At 41.1% G+C, this 13,927-nt stretch overlaps 1 protein-coding gene across 1 annotated transcript in view; it reads right to left on the bottom strand.

Annotated features, from left to right (window-relative positions):
* Positions 1–13,927, bottom strand: part of DENND4C (DENN domain containing 4C) — an 80,772-nt gene that overhangs the window by 43,385 nt on the left and 23,460 nt on the right. Inside the window, exons 5-9 of the mRNA XM_066613265.1 lie at positions 12,412–12,581; positions 10,598–10,839; positions 3,373–3,439; positions 2,224–2,282; positions 1,174–1,318 (exon numbers count right to left, since the gene is read on the bottom strand). Coding sequence (XP_066469362.1) covers positions 1,174–1,318; positions 2,224–2,282; positions 3,373–3,439; positions 10,598–10,839; positions 12,412–12,581 — 683 coding nt within the window. The remainder of the gene's footprint in view (positions 1–1,173; positions 1,319–2,223; positions 2,283–3,372; positions 3,440–10,597; positions 10,840–12,411; positions 12,582–13,927) is intronic.

The raw sequence follows: 13,927 nt of genomic DNA, 5'->3' as shown, positions 1-13,927 counted from the left end.
GCCTACAGGTTTATAATCTGAAGTACAGACATACAAAAGAGTGAAAGGACAGTGGAAAGATAATCTCTTATTGCTATCATTTTTATGTGTAATTTATTAAAGGTAATGATAGAGGAGCCACACTTCATTAGGTTTCCTTAGGAAAAAAAGAAATAAAGAAAATGTGTCAAAAATATTTAAGGTGACTTGCACATATTCTGATTCAAGCAATTATATTCCTCTTATACCTACACTATGATCTGATAAGCAAGATTCCATGAACCCTATAATGTTAATTTCAGTATTAATTTATCTGCACTCTTAAAATTGTAACAGCCCTGCATGCAGAAACCTGTGAATGGTTATACAGCTTCTTTCTCCTTCCTAAGCACCAGGCATTATGCACAGAATTTTAATTCTTAAAAAACAATATCATGCATATGTTTTAATGACTATGTTAACAAGCAATCATTTTCAAGGACTCTACCTCATAAGAGATCCTACTAACTAAAGACTGCTTGTTTTAAGCTTGTTATTGATATGAGAGAGAGAGAGAGAGAGAGAGAGAGAGAGAGAGAGAGAGAGAGAGCGCAAGCTGAAGAGATAGGATTTCAAAATTTATCATTTCAATTTGTATCATTGTCCAAAGTCCTCAATATTATATAGTTTGCAAATCTGCTATATTCCTCCACCTCTATCTACTAAAAAAATTCCAACAATAAAAAGCAACACTTGCCTGATGTCATTGTCTTGGAGGGGTTTAAACACTGAAATTGCTTTGGTTATCTCAATATAAAATCCTTGGCAAGGCAATGGGAGATTTCTATTTAACAGAGCAAAGTTAAGCCATTTTACCAGGTGTGCCCCACCAATCCCCTGTAATAAGAATTGCTACTACTACCCAGCTCTTCCCATTTTCTTCCAAGTTATTATGATCAATGCTATAGTCTGATAGAAGCAGATTGAAAAACTGTCACATGAAATTCTCAAAGATGGAGGCAAGACGACAGAGACTTCCAAGGCACTGGAAATTTACAGTACTTGCAAAGCTTGTAGCCAAAATGAAACAGAAAAACACTGAGGCCAGAACGAGTGGCCACAAACAGAATGGGAACATCTGATGAACTTAGAAAGAATGCTACAGATTCTGCTGAAATATTACTGGTTCATGTTAAGAGATCACAGAATACTTACAGCGACCACAGCTTCAGCAACTCCAGTCAGCACAGCTGGTCGGAGAGAGTGTAGTAAGATCTTGCCTTCCAGCAGCACAAAGAGCAGCATAGTAGCACAGTTCTCTGGTCCAAGGTTCATTAGCAAAGTGCTGAAGTTAGCTCCACTAGAAAAAGAAGTTCAGAAGGTTCAAATGCTACACTATGCTACATTATGCATAGTTTTAACAGTTAACGCTGAAGATCAACCTGTTGGACACAGATGCAAGCAACCCTATGATATCTCCACCAGCATCTGTGGCAGGGGAAACCTATGGTTGCCCTGTAGCATCGGCATCCTAAGCAAGACAAGCAGGGAAAGCTGTCCAGCTAAAACGTCACCAACCTATACTAAATACACACACACCACCCTTCCTACACTTTTGTCAGTGCAAGCATTAAGCTATGAGCATATTTGGCTCACAAGTTGTGGTTGCTGACTGCCTGGCAAAATGCCACACACTACTTGTGACTTTTCCAAAGTGTCTGATTAGCAGTAGACTCTTCATTTGCTTCTCTCCAAATCCCCATTGAAAGATGAGAAAAAGCTCTCTCTGCAATTCACATCCATTCCTGAAAGAAGCCTTATGCTTAAATTCTGCTATAGAGTAGATCATAATTGAGAAGAGTTTTGGATCTTCAATTATTTCTCATTTTGAAAACCGTCAGACAATGCAGTTTCCAGGCTAACATTTTATGATGTTTAAGATTTCATTCACTAAATATTACAAGCTCTTTCATCATGCTCCAAAATGCATTTGCAATATCTATACCAGAAATGCATCTCTCATAATGAAGGAAACCAGTTCTCATTTATTCAAACAAATTACTACAGCTTTCGTAGGCCTTCAGATACAAAAAGGATAGTACACCTTTCCCATCATCTACTGTATCTAGATTATACATAAAACTATTGTGCTTCTTTAAACTTTGCTCCGACAAACATACTGCTCATTATTCAGGAATGTAAAGGAAGCATACTGTATTGTCAAACTGTATCAGACTGTCATCTTTAACATAGTGACGATATTACCTGAGTGGCAAGGGTGTAGAGACTGGTTGAGACAGTATTAACGCATCATGTGCAGAAAGCTGAAAATAACAAAAACCAACATTATTTGGATAGGAACCTATTGAAATACTTTACCAACTTTGAGCTCATTTTCTTACAAGAAACATGGTCACAACAACCTTTGTATGTTCAGGGATTCCAGGTATTCTCTTGCCCAGCCTATAAGACTAGTCCTAGAGGTCGTCCTCAAGTGGGACTAGCCACATTGGTGGCCCCACACATTAAGGTTGAATTAATAAGCAACTTGGTAACTAATAATAAAATGCAAGCAATTAAGTTTGATTTTAAGGGAACTATTGTAATTATGCTCTATATATATATATACCCTGGTGTATGAATAATCCAGAGCTGTTTAGTCATTGGGGCTCACTTACTGGTTTAAGAGAAGAGTTAGAGCAGATATCGATCTGTACACATACTTCTTCTCATTCTTCTCAAGCATTTGTCAAAGCAGAAAGGGATGAAGTGAGTATCATGAATAACATTATCAGGGACAGAATCCAGGAAGGTCATTAAGCCCCAAACTGGTTACTGAGATGACCATTACATGGAATACAATGATTCAGCAACACAGAGGCCAAAGTAACTACCAACACAGAATAATCAGCATTTCCTAGATCTCACCATCATGTTTCAAGCACTTCACATACATTATCTGAACCATCCTTTCAATAATCCTGTACCATGGCTCACAGTACTACTATCTCCTTTTAGCAATGAGGGAGCTGAGGCTAAGAAAGGGAGGGTAGGCCTTGCCGAAGACCAGCCAGTAATGATAGATATGGAACTGAAGAATTCCTGATTCACTGGTCACTAAGTAATGAAGCTATACCAACTTTCTGTTGAGTACCAATGAAATGCTGAAAGAGTTCATTGGTACATGGAAAACATTCCGATATTCTGAAAGTACTGTATTGTCCACCAATATGAAAAGGGAAACTGTAGAAACTTCTAATTGACCCTCACTATCATACATCTGGGGCATCTTGGTGTAGAAGTGATAAAAAGAAAAATAAGCACATGTGTTTAATAAATAAACATGAAAGTAGCAGCAGATATCGCACTGGAAAACAGGTATACCCATTAGCTTATATCAGAAATTTCACTTACCTGAACAAGAATTCTTGGTCTTTGAGGAGAAGGAAAAGGTATGCTGTGCATAAAGTGGGATATGTGCCTAAAAGACAATTGCAGAAAATAAAATTCATGTCAGAATGAACAACATTGAACTTAAACTTACGCTCAAACTATTTTTTTGTCATTGGTTTCCAAAGAGTAGTTTTTTAAAGATAATATGTATATAAATCTATAGAGTCATTAGCCAAATTATTAAAACAATCACAATTTTATATTAGCTTTTGAAGTTGAAACAAGAAATGCCCGTTTCAATCAACACATTCCCTTTTATAATGACCAGAACCACTGAAGTTGATAGACTTCAGTGCCAAAAGCTCAGCATCTCCATAATGAATTACATAAAATTTAGAAATTTTATTCTTCACCTTTCAAAAATATTCTCCAAGGTAGCTTACAACTAATACAAAACAAGTTTGAAAAATCAGGGAGTCACAATATCCAAGCTCTTGGAAGATACTGACAACTTGTTTTTATTCTGCTTCCGTGTTAATTAAAGCACATTATAGAAAAAATGAAATTAACCATCATGCAGTATTCATCAGATACATCAGCTGTGGCCCTTCCCCCCATGCTGTAGTGTGGCATTCTTTTGAACAGCTGGGCACCTTTCAGACCTCATTTCATTTCGAGTTGGTCCTCATCTTTCTCACGTTTGTTCCAGATCAGTGGCTGGTTCACAAACCCAAGTGAAGGACAGACATGCTGAGCAATTGTTAGCTCAGCGTGTCTGTTTCTCACATGGATCTGCAAACCAACCACTGATCTGGAACAAAAGTGAGAGGGGTGAGAGCCAACAGGAAATGAGGTCTGAAAGGTGCCCAGCTGTTCAGAAGTGGCAAAGTAATTAGCACATCTGAGAAGGAAGTACAGATAAAGGGCCTATAAAGTGAAATCAAGAAATTATACCAAATTCCTGCTTAATCAGGGAAATATTTGTAGGAAGAGAGAGGAAGAGATATGGGATCTGGCACTCCAATAAGAGCTACAACACCTTGTCAAGAATTTTAACAACTCTGCCGAAACAAAGAACACGTGAGGTAAGCTTAGTAAAAATTGCATTCCCAGCTTTAGATTTCACAGTTTAAGGATCTATTTGAAGTAATCATCATGGCATTTTTCTGTAAACACAGCGCTGAAGTGAAAAATCAGCAGCACTATGCTGCTTCCTGTCTAAACCAACTAAGGAAATAAAAATTACAGCAACAACAAAAATAAATATTCTCTCTCCTCTGTTCCAAGGTTTAAAGTGTTGTTCTCATGTCACAAGGGAATGCAATGTAGGTTTTTAATATGAACACACACAGGAAGGGGGGGGATCCCAACTTCTCATGGAATAAACCTTCAGTACAACAGCCATCAAAATTATAGCAAATGTTCTATAAACTAGGGTTGCTATTCTATCTGGAGGATAAAAGCCTAGGTATTATTCACTTGTGTGTTAAGGATTACCCACTGACTACCACTGAGGCCAAGGGAGAAAGATATTTCCTCTTCTCCAAGGAAAGTATTAATGCTTTAAAGCATTTATGTGAGGATTTAATGCTAGGCTCAAGATCTGCTTGAAGTTTCCTGTATTAAGTGTTGGGGGTGAGGAGGGGGAAAGAGAGCCTTAGCTTGGTGGCAGAATACCTGTGTTCTATGCACAAGGTCCTATAGTCATCTCTACTTTAAAATATTTCAGATAGTTGGCAAAATCCTCTATCTGAGATGCTTGAAGAGGATATGCCATTCAGAGTAGGTGCTCATTCTAAGCATTGTATAAGGCAGCATACGTTAGATAAATGGATGAAGATGCCCACCAGAGGACAGGTGACTCTGGATTTAATATTGTGCGGTACTCAGGACCTGGTTAGAGATGTCAATGTTATGGAGCGGTTGGGGAACAGTGATCATGCTGTGATCCGTTTCAACATGCATGTCGGGGGAAGAATACCGGGCAAATCTCTCACAAAAACCCTTGACTTCCGACAAGTGGACTTCCCTCAAATGAGGAGGCTGGTTAGAAGAAGGTTGAAAGGGAAGGTAAAAAGCATCCAATCTCTCCAGAGTGCATGGTGGCTGCTTAAAACAACAGTAACAGAGACCCAGCGGAAGTGTATACCACAAAGGAAGAAGGGTTCCACTAAGTCCAGGAGGGTGCCCGCATGGCTAACTAGCCAAGTTAGAGAGGCCATAAAGGGCAAGGAAGCTTCCTTCTGTAAATGGAAGTCTTGCCCTAATGAAGAGAATAAAAAGGAACATAAACTGCTGCAAAAGAAATGTAAGAAGGTTATATGGGAGACCAAGCGAGACTATGAGGAACACATGGCCAGCAAGGGGAATAATAAAAGCTTCTTCAAATATGTTAGAAGCAGGAAACCCGCCAGAGAAGCGGTTGGCCCTCTGGATGGTGAGAGAGGGAAAGGGGAGATAAAAAGAGACTTAGGGATGGCAGAGAAATTAAATGAGTTCTTTGCATCTGTCTTCACGGCAGAAGACCTTGGGCAAATACCGCTGCCCGAACAGCCTCTCCTGACCGAGGAATTAAGTCAGATAGAGGTTGAAAGAGATGTTTCAGACCTCATTGATAAATTAAAGATCAATAAGTCACTGGGCACAGATGGCATCCACCCAAAAGTTATTAAGGAATTAAAGAATGAAGTTGCTGATCTCTTGACTAAAATATGCAACTTGTTCCTCAAAACGGCCACGGTGCCAGAGGATTGTAGGATAGCAAACGTCACGCCTATTTTTAAAAAGGGAAAGAGGGGGGACCCGGGAAACTATAGGCTGGTCAGCCTAACATCCATACCGGGTAAGATGGTGGAATGCCTCATCAAAGATAGAATCTCAAAACACACAGACGAACAAGCCTTGCTGAGGGAGAATCAGCATGGCTTCTGTAAGGGTAAGTCTTGCCTCACAAACCTTTTAGAATTATTTGAAAAGGTCAACAGGCATGTGGATGCAGGAGAACTCATGGACATTATATATCTGGACTTTCAGAAGGCGTTCGACACAGTCCCTCACCAAAGGCTACTGAAAAAACTCCAGTCAGGGAATTAGAGGGCAGGTCCTCTCATGGACTGAGAACTGGTTGAAGACCAGGAAACAGAGAGTGGGTGTCAATGGGCAATTTTCACAGTGGAGAGAGGTGAAAAGCGGTATGTCCTGGGACCGGTGCTTTTCAACCTCTTCATAAATGACCTGGAGACAGGGTTGAGCAGTGAAGTGGCTAAGTTTGCAGACGACACCAAACTTTTCCAAGTGGTGAAGACCAGAAGTGATTGTGTGGAGCTCCAGGAGGATCTCTCCAAACCGGCAGAAATCCAAATCATTGCGTTTCAATGTAATTAAGTGTAAAGTCATGCACATTGGGGCAAAAAATCAAAACTTTAGATATAGGCTGATGGGTTCTGAGCTGTCTGTGACAGATCAGGAGAGAGATCTTGGGCTGGTGGTGGACAAGTCGATGAAAGTGTCGACCTAATGTGCGGCAGCAGTAAAGAAGGTCAATTCTATGCTTGGGATTATTAGAAAAGGTATTGAGAACAAAACGGCTAATATTATAATGCCGTTGTACAAATCGATAGTAAGGCCACACCTGGAGCATTGTGTCCAGTTCTGGGCGCCACATCTCAAAAAAAGACATAGTGGAAATGGAAAAGGTGCAAAAGAGAGCGACTAAGATGATTACGGGGCTGGGGCACCTTCCTTACGAGGAAAGGCTATGGCATTCGGGCCTCTTCAGCCTAGAAAAGAGGCGCCTCAGGGGGGGCATGATTGAGACATACAAAATTATGCATGGGAAGGATAAAGTGGATAGAGAGATGTTCTTTACACTCTCACATAATACCGGAACCAGGGGACATCCACTAAAATTGAGTGTTGGGCGGGTTAGGACAGACAAAAGAAAGTATTTCTTTACTCAGCATGCGGTCGTTCTGTGGAACTGCTTGCCACAGGATGTGGTGACGGCATCTGGCCTGGATGCCTTTAAAAGGGGATTGGACAAGTTTCTGGAGGAAAAATCCATTATGGGTTATAAGCCATGATGCGGATGTGCAACCTCCTGATTTTAGAAATGTCAGAATGCCAATGCAAGGGAGGGCACCAGGATGCAGGTCTCCTGTTATCTGATGTACTCCCTGGGGCATTTGGTGGGCCGCTGTGAGATGCAGGAAGCTGGACTAGATGGGCCTATGGCCTGATCCAGTGGGGCTGTTCTTATAGTAATCTTCATCCACTTTCCTCAAAACTCTTGGTCATAATCATTCACAAGACTCCATATTTTTCAAATCAAATCTATTTCTAGACATGTGTGGTTCGAGTTTTACAAAACAATCCTAAGCATGTCTACTCAGAAGTAAGCCCCATCGGGTTTAGTGGAACTTATTTTGGGACAGGTGTATACAGGATTGCAGCCTTAATAGTCCCACCACATCCTTTATTCTGCACTGCTATCCCTGAGTTTCAACAATACAGGGCGACCCTCATTATCTGCAGGAGTTCCAGAATTTGCAGAAGTTGGAATCAGCTGATTTTAGGGGCCCAAGCCTCTGAACGTGACCAGAACCTTGCTCCAGAAAGGTTCAGAGGGCTACAGGTGGCCCAACCCCCAGGTTCGGAACCCATGGATATTCAAATCCACATGTACCAAACCCACAAATAATGAGGGCCAACCTGTAGTGCTCTCAGTTTTCACTGTTACTGTACTGGGTTGAAAATGGCATGAGCATATTGATGGGCTCTCTTTTTGGCTGCTTTGTAATTAGGGAATTCCCTTTTTCTGAAGATGGAGACAAAGTAGAAGTATCTTCTGGAACCACTGTAAGACTTTTTCCTTTGTTCTGAACTTTGGGGTCTATAAGGAAAAAACAGACGTGTTTTATTTCAATACATTTATACTGTTAACACATGTTACTTCCTTTCTACTCCACTTGTACTGCCCTGAGAAAGCAATGACAGTCACACCTGACAAAAAATTGGCAGCCTTTTGATTGCTTGCTCACATTTTCATTGCTTGGAGAGGATCTCCAACCTAATCTCCATTGATGTAAAAAACCTCCATTTACACAAAAATGACAACCACTGTCTTCACTTACACATTTCCAGAGTGCAAAAAAACTCAATATCAGTTGTGCTGAGATCTCACTGGCATACCAACATAAACACAAAATCACTCACAAGAAAGATGTTCATACATCCTTTTTTTTCAAACAAAATAAAACCAAAAAAAGCTAACAAGCCAGTGTGTGCTAGATTCTGCATCACTGAACTCCTGATGAACTGTAACAGAAAGAAACTAATGACATGAAATTCGTGTTTTCCTTCATTGCTGTTTCTAGATCAGGGGCTCTCAAAAGGGGTACAATAGGCTAGCTCTGGTAAGAATAGTTATAAATGAAAGTGTCCTAAAGAAAACCCAAACACTTGGGTGGGGGGTAGCTATAAGGGAAAAAAAACAGAAGCAAATTAGAAGACAAATAGATCATCATTTACTTTGACTCCATAATGGGTGTTTGAATGGGAAGCCCTGTCTAGCCAAAGTGAAAAATGCTTTTAAATCTGGTTGGTGTCAATTAGAGAGGTTTATGCATAGGTTTAACTTCCCAGACATTAGTGAGACTTAAAGTATTCACCTTGGCTTCATCACATGCCCTATATTTATGATTTGTAATCAACAACACTGCAGAAAGACAGCATGGCAAAGCAGACAGATTGTTCTGTGTATTACCTGTCTTCTTAATTTGGATTCCCCAAGGTCCTAGCCTGCCTACCTGCTGAAATTGGCATGTGCCACTAACAAAGTATCCAAGCCCACTTGACCAGATTAAAGGGAGGTAGGGGTGCCTAAGTCATCATAAAAACATCCAGAAGGAAGAGACAGAGACAAAATCAAACTTAGGTTTCTTAAGGTCAAGCCCAAGGATCTCTGTGGGTTCCAGTTTGGCTCCCAGAGAAAGTATGCGTGAGTGATAAGAGTTCTCACCTTCTTTCCTGGAAATCAGAGAGCTGTAATGCTCAGAATGATACTGGACAATTAGGAAACAATGATATTTAGACACATTAGGGAATTGCTTTGCTTTTAAGTTTGCTTGTAATCACCTGCTTCTAATTTTGCCAAGATTTGCACTTGGGCAGTGCCAGTGCCCAAGCCATTTTCAAGGCTGCTTGTTTTATTAAACTCTTTACGTTTTAACTCTACTTGTGGTTGGCTGAACTCAGCCAGAACCTTGCCCCAGTCCTCCTAAACCTTTGCCTACATGCTACTGGTTTTTGAGAAAATTCTCTATACAACTGGGAAGGAAGCTTTCAAGGACAGTCTTGTTTAGCTTCATGCTCTTAGGACGCAATTATTTATTTTTCACATTTTTATACCACCCTTTCTCCAAAGAGCTCAGGGTGGTGTACATAGCTGCTCCCCTCCTTTTGTCCTCACAACAACCCCTATTTTTCACATTTTTATACCGCCCTTTCTCCAAAGAGCTCGGGGTGGTGTACATAACTGCTCCCCTCCTTTTGTCCTCACAACAACCCTCAGGTGAGGCTGAGAGAAAGTGACTGGCCCAAGGTCACCCAGGAAGCTTTGTGGCTGAGGGGGGATTTGAATCTGGATCTTCCAGGTCTAAGTCCACCTCCCAAACCACTACACCACCCTGCCTCTCGCAATCCTAACCCCTTATGTCAGTGCTTTCCAGCTCTGAGGTAAGGGAACAAACATTCCCTTACTTTGCGGAGGCCTCCATGAGTGACACCCAACTGCAGGATAAAGTATACATCCCATTGGCACAGCTATGCCAGTGCTGGAAAGCACTGACATAAGGGGTTAGGATTGCGCCCTTAGTGGCCGCAGAATCTATTTTGAACTTGGCCTGGGCCAGCTGGAGGAAAGGAGAGAGGTACTAAAAAACCCTCCCCACCCGATTACCACAGGTTTTAAGCAAGTTACCCAGCTAATCTGTATATTAATATGCATGGAAGCCAAAATTTGAACCACTCCTAATTTTTGTGTTATCTCCATTGCTATATGGTCACCTGCTCATGTGGAATGCCTTTTCAACTGTAACAGCCTGGCAATGTAAACTTGTAGCAACTCCTCACAGAGTACATCACACATTAACATCAAGAATACTAGAATGGCCATATTAACATATTACTCGCTTTTGAAACTACAGGTATGAAAATAAAGTCCTGCCTTGGAAGACCTCTTACTTACTTTTCAATTGGAAGAGGATGTGGTCCAGACACAGAAAGCTTGTAGATGAACATTAGGAATTTTCGGAAGGCTTCAAAGAAAGGCCAGTGTGACAGTAGACAGATGCACTTGTTGGAATTTATGGATTTAGAGGTAACCACTTTCCTCTCTACAGCAGTCAAGAGGCCCAGTTGCATATGCTGCTTCTCCGTCAGCAGCTCTCGTGAATAAGGTTCATAAAACTGAATAGCAGCACCATACACCTAGAGACAAGGCAAAGGGGTAGAAGTGGAAAAATGGGTTCTTCGTGCAATAAAGACAGAGAGGGACACTACCCCGCTTCCTTAAAAGGAAGACATTCTTTTACTCTCCAAACCCCAAAAGACTGTTGAGAATAGATGATCTGTGTAGATAAGATTGCAAGACACTAATGCTACAAAGTCCCTCAAGGGCTTTCATAGCTTGGGCCCCATACATTTGATACTACCTATGTGCCAAATCTGAGTGGTGAAGGATACAGAATAGCAGATCCCACAGCTGTACCATTTCATTTAGCCTATGAGCTGTACCAAAGCCAGAAACTAAGCATCTTCCAGGTTTCAATACATTTGGGGTAATATTTAATGGACTGGTTAAACAACTGTCACCTCTGAAAGAACTTTTCTATCATAGTATCTGAACAGCTGAGAGTAACAGAGTCACATGAGTTTAACCTGATCTTCTCATGATATTCTTAAGATTGCGTTTCAGGAGTTTTAGATCCTAGGAATTTCATTTTTTTAATAGCAATACCAATGTTCAAACTCAAGACAAGAAAATAAAAATGAAGATCCTCCAACCTATAGCATCGTGTGAAAACCACAGCAGCAATGTGCATCATGAACAATGGTCACCAGAGAAATAGCCTGAACTCTTGGGAAAATTTGCTGCAGAATTTTAAGGCTTGTTTTCCTAAACATACATACCGAGATAGAAGGGTAAAATATGGAATTTGACACATGGCCCAGAGTATATGATAATTCAGAAGTTGCTAGCCCTTACAGAAAAACTTATTGGGTGGGGGGACACACTGAAGGATTAAATACACAGTGCTGTATCTAGCTGTTAATATATCCTTCATTTTTAATACTGTTTATTAATTTCTTCCCACATCCACCTTGCCAAGGCCTAATTTCAGCTTTCCAACACTTGACAGTAATAATTGTGTACCAAATGCAGTGCTTCCCAGATACATTAATATGCTACAAATCTATGCAATTTATGTGTTACCTGTGCCCCCCACTTAAGATATATTTTTCAACATAACCACCAGGGTAAATCAAAAGTTGCTTAGATCCAAGAGGCCGAGATAGTAGCAAAGCTCTGGGACAGACAACTTGTGGTCCGCAGAACACAGACCACCAAGGCCCTTCATTCAGCTCATGTAGCCATCTGCTACAGCCACATTGCATCTAACTGGAGACTGGTCATCTTGTCCTGATGGACAGAATAGACAACCTCATCCAGCCAAACCGCCTACCCATGCAAAAGACCAATTATGCCAGCTGCCAGTCACAGTCTAAGCCTTCCTTGTTGGGTGCCCTAAGAGCAGGAGCTGTTGTGGTTAGCCCACTATTTTATATCATCGCCCTCTGATAATAGTACAGTACAAAATGTGTTTGAAAACTAAGGTGCAGCAATGTTTTCCACTTTGTCACAAGGTATAAGCTAGTTAAATATGAAGCAATCAAATGACGTAGATCAAAAATTCACAAAAACAAGAACACTCATAAATAAGCAAAACAAGTCTGAAAATTCCTGCAGTGACATACGTAAATACTACATTGCTCAATTACCTTTTCTGCAGATGAAGCAGTCAGAACAAATGTTGAGAACACAGGTAGTGGATATTTAGTTTGAGGGTCCCAACACTCAATAGTCGCTCCCATCGGAAGACAGAATAGAGGTACAGATTCTGACAAGGGGAATGACTCATAATCCTCTTCTGGATACCTGAATATTAAGCCTTTAAAAAGAGGGGAGGAAAAGATGCAAAGATGTGTTCGATTGCCTTATGCTATATGGAGACTATAGAACATGCTTTTGCCTATTAGATAACTTAGCCTAATAAAAATTGAATAATTTAGAACACTGTACAATATCATTTTGATTGAGACAAGAGTCATCATAGTACAGTGGATGAAACTTCAACTTAATTTGGGGAGACCTGGGTTCAAACCCCTACATAGCCATACAACTCACTGAAGTGGCTCTAAGCCTGACATTACTTCTGAATCTCAAAAGAACAATTTTGAGGATAAACAAGAAGGGTGCGTACCATACACACTGCCCTAAACTCCTCAAGGGAAGGATGCAAAATAGTAATAATAATAATTCAAGTTTTTGTTTAATTAAACTTGGGTGAATATAAGGTGCTCTTTGAAATGAAAGAATTCCAAAATGGACTTGGTTAACAGGCACAGGTTCGTATCCTAAACCTAGCATGCATAGAAGGAAGTTCCTACATGAGAACTTCCCCATCTCTTTGTGACCTTGCGGTACTTGAAAATCTACTCCTGAAAGTCAGGGGACCCTCTGGAGCAGTATGAAATGCAGAACTCCTGAAAGAGAAAAGAATTAGCATAAACTGCCTGCTCTCTCATACTTGGGTGAAACAGTCTTCTGTTCATGCAACAAATTAGGATACAATCCCGGGCAGGAGGTTTGGTCTAGAGCAGGGGTGCTCACACTTTTTTGGCTCGAGAGCTACTTTGAAACCCAGCAAGGCCTGGAGATCTACCAGGGGGGAAGGAAGCGTCTGACATACACCCCCTTTAATGTATGGCGCCCCTGCTGGAGTCTAGTCAGTTTCGTCAGTTTTGTTGCTGCATGCCTGAAGAGCAGCTAAAGTGTCAGTTTCAGTGTCAGTTTAGTGTCAGCTAAATATGTCAGTTTCATCTAGTCACTAGACGAAACTGACATATTAACAGTTTGGAGAGACAGGGCTCCGCGATCTACTCATTTTGCCTTGCGATCTACCGGTAGATCGCGATCCACCTATTGAGCACCCCTGGTCTAGAGGGTAGAGCCTCCATTAGCTCAAAGATAACAACAGAAGGTCGCCAGTTCGAGGACACCGGCAGCTCCCTGAACAGCTGAGAATGGAGAGACCTTGAAGCAGATGACAAGCCCAGCTGAGTGATTCCACCTGCTCTTGGTGTGAGCAAGAAACATCTTGGCTGCCCTCCATGTGAGAGATGGAGCTGCTCAGCCTGCCTGGGAGAAGTGGAGGCCAGAAGTAAGACCAAAACTAGGAAGATCCATTCTGAAATGTTGTTGGTTCTTGAAAGAGAGAACCTCTATGATTGTAAA

This window comes from Tiliqua scincoides, chromosome 2, assembly GCF_035046505.1.
Source record: "Tiliqua scincoides isolate rTilSci1 chromosome 2, rTilSci1.hap2, whole genome shotgun sequence".
Taxonomy (NCBI): Eukaryota; Metazoa; Chordata; class Lepidosauria; order Squamata; family Scincidae; genus Tiliqua; species Tiliqua scincoides.
The sequence above is the reverse complement of the archived record's forward strand: the minus strand, read 5'-3'. Positions and strand labels throughout refer to the sequence as shown.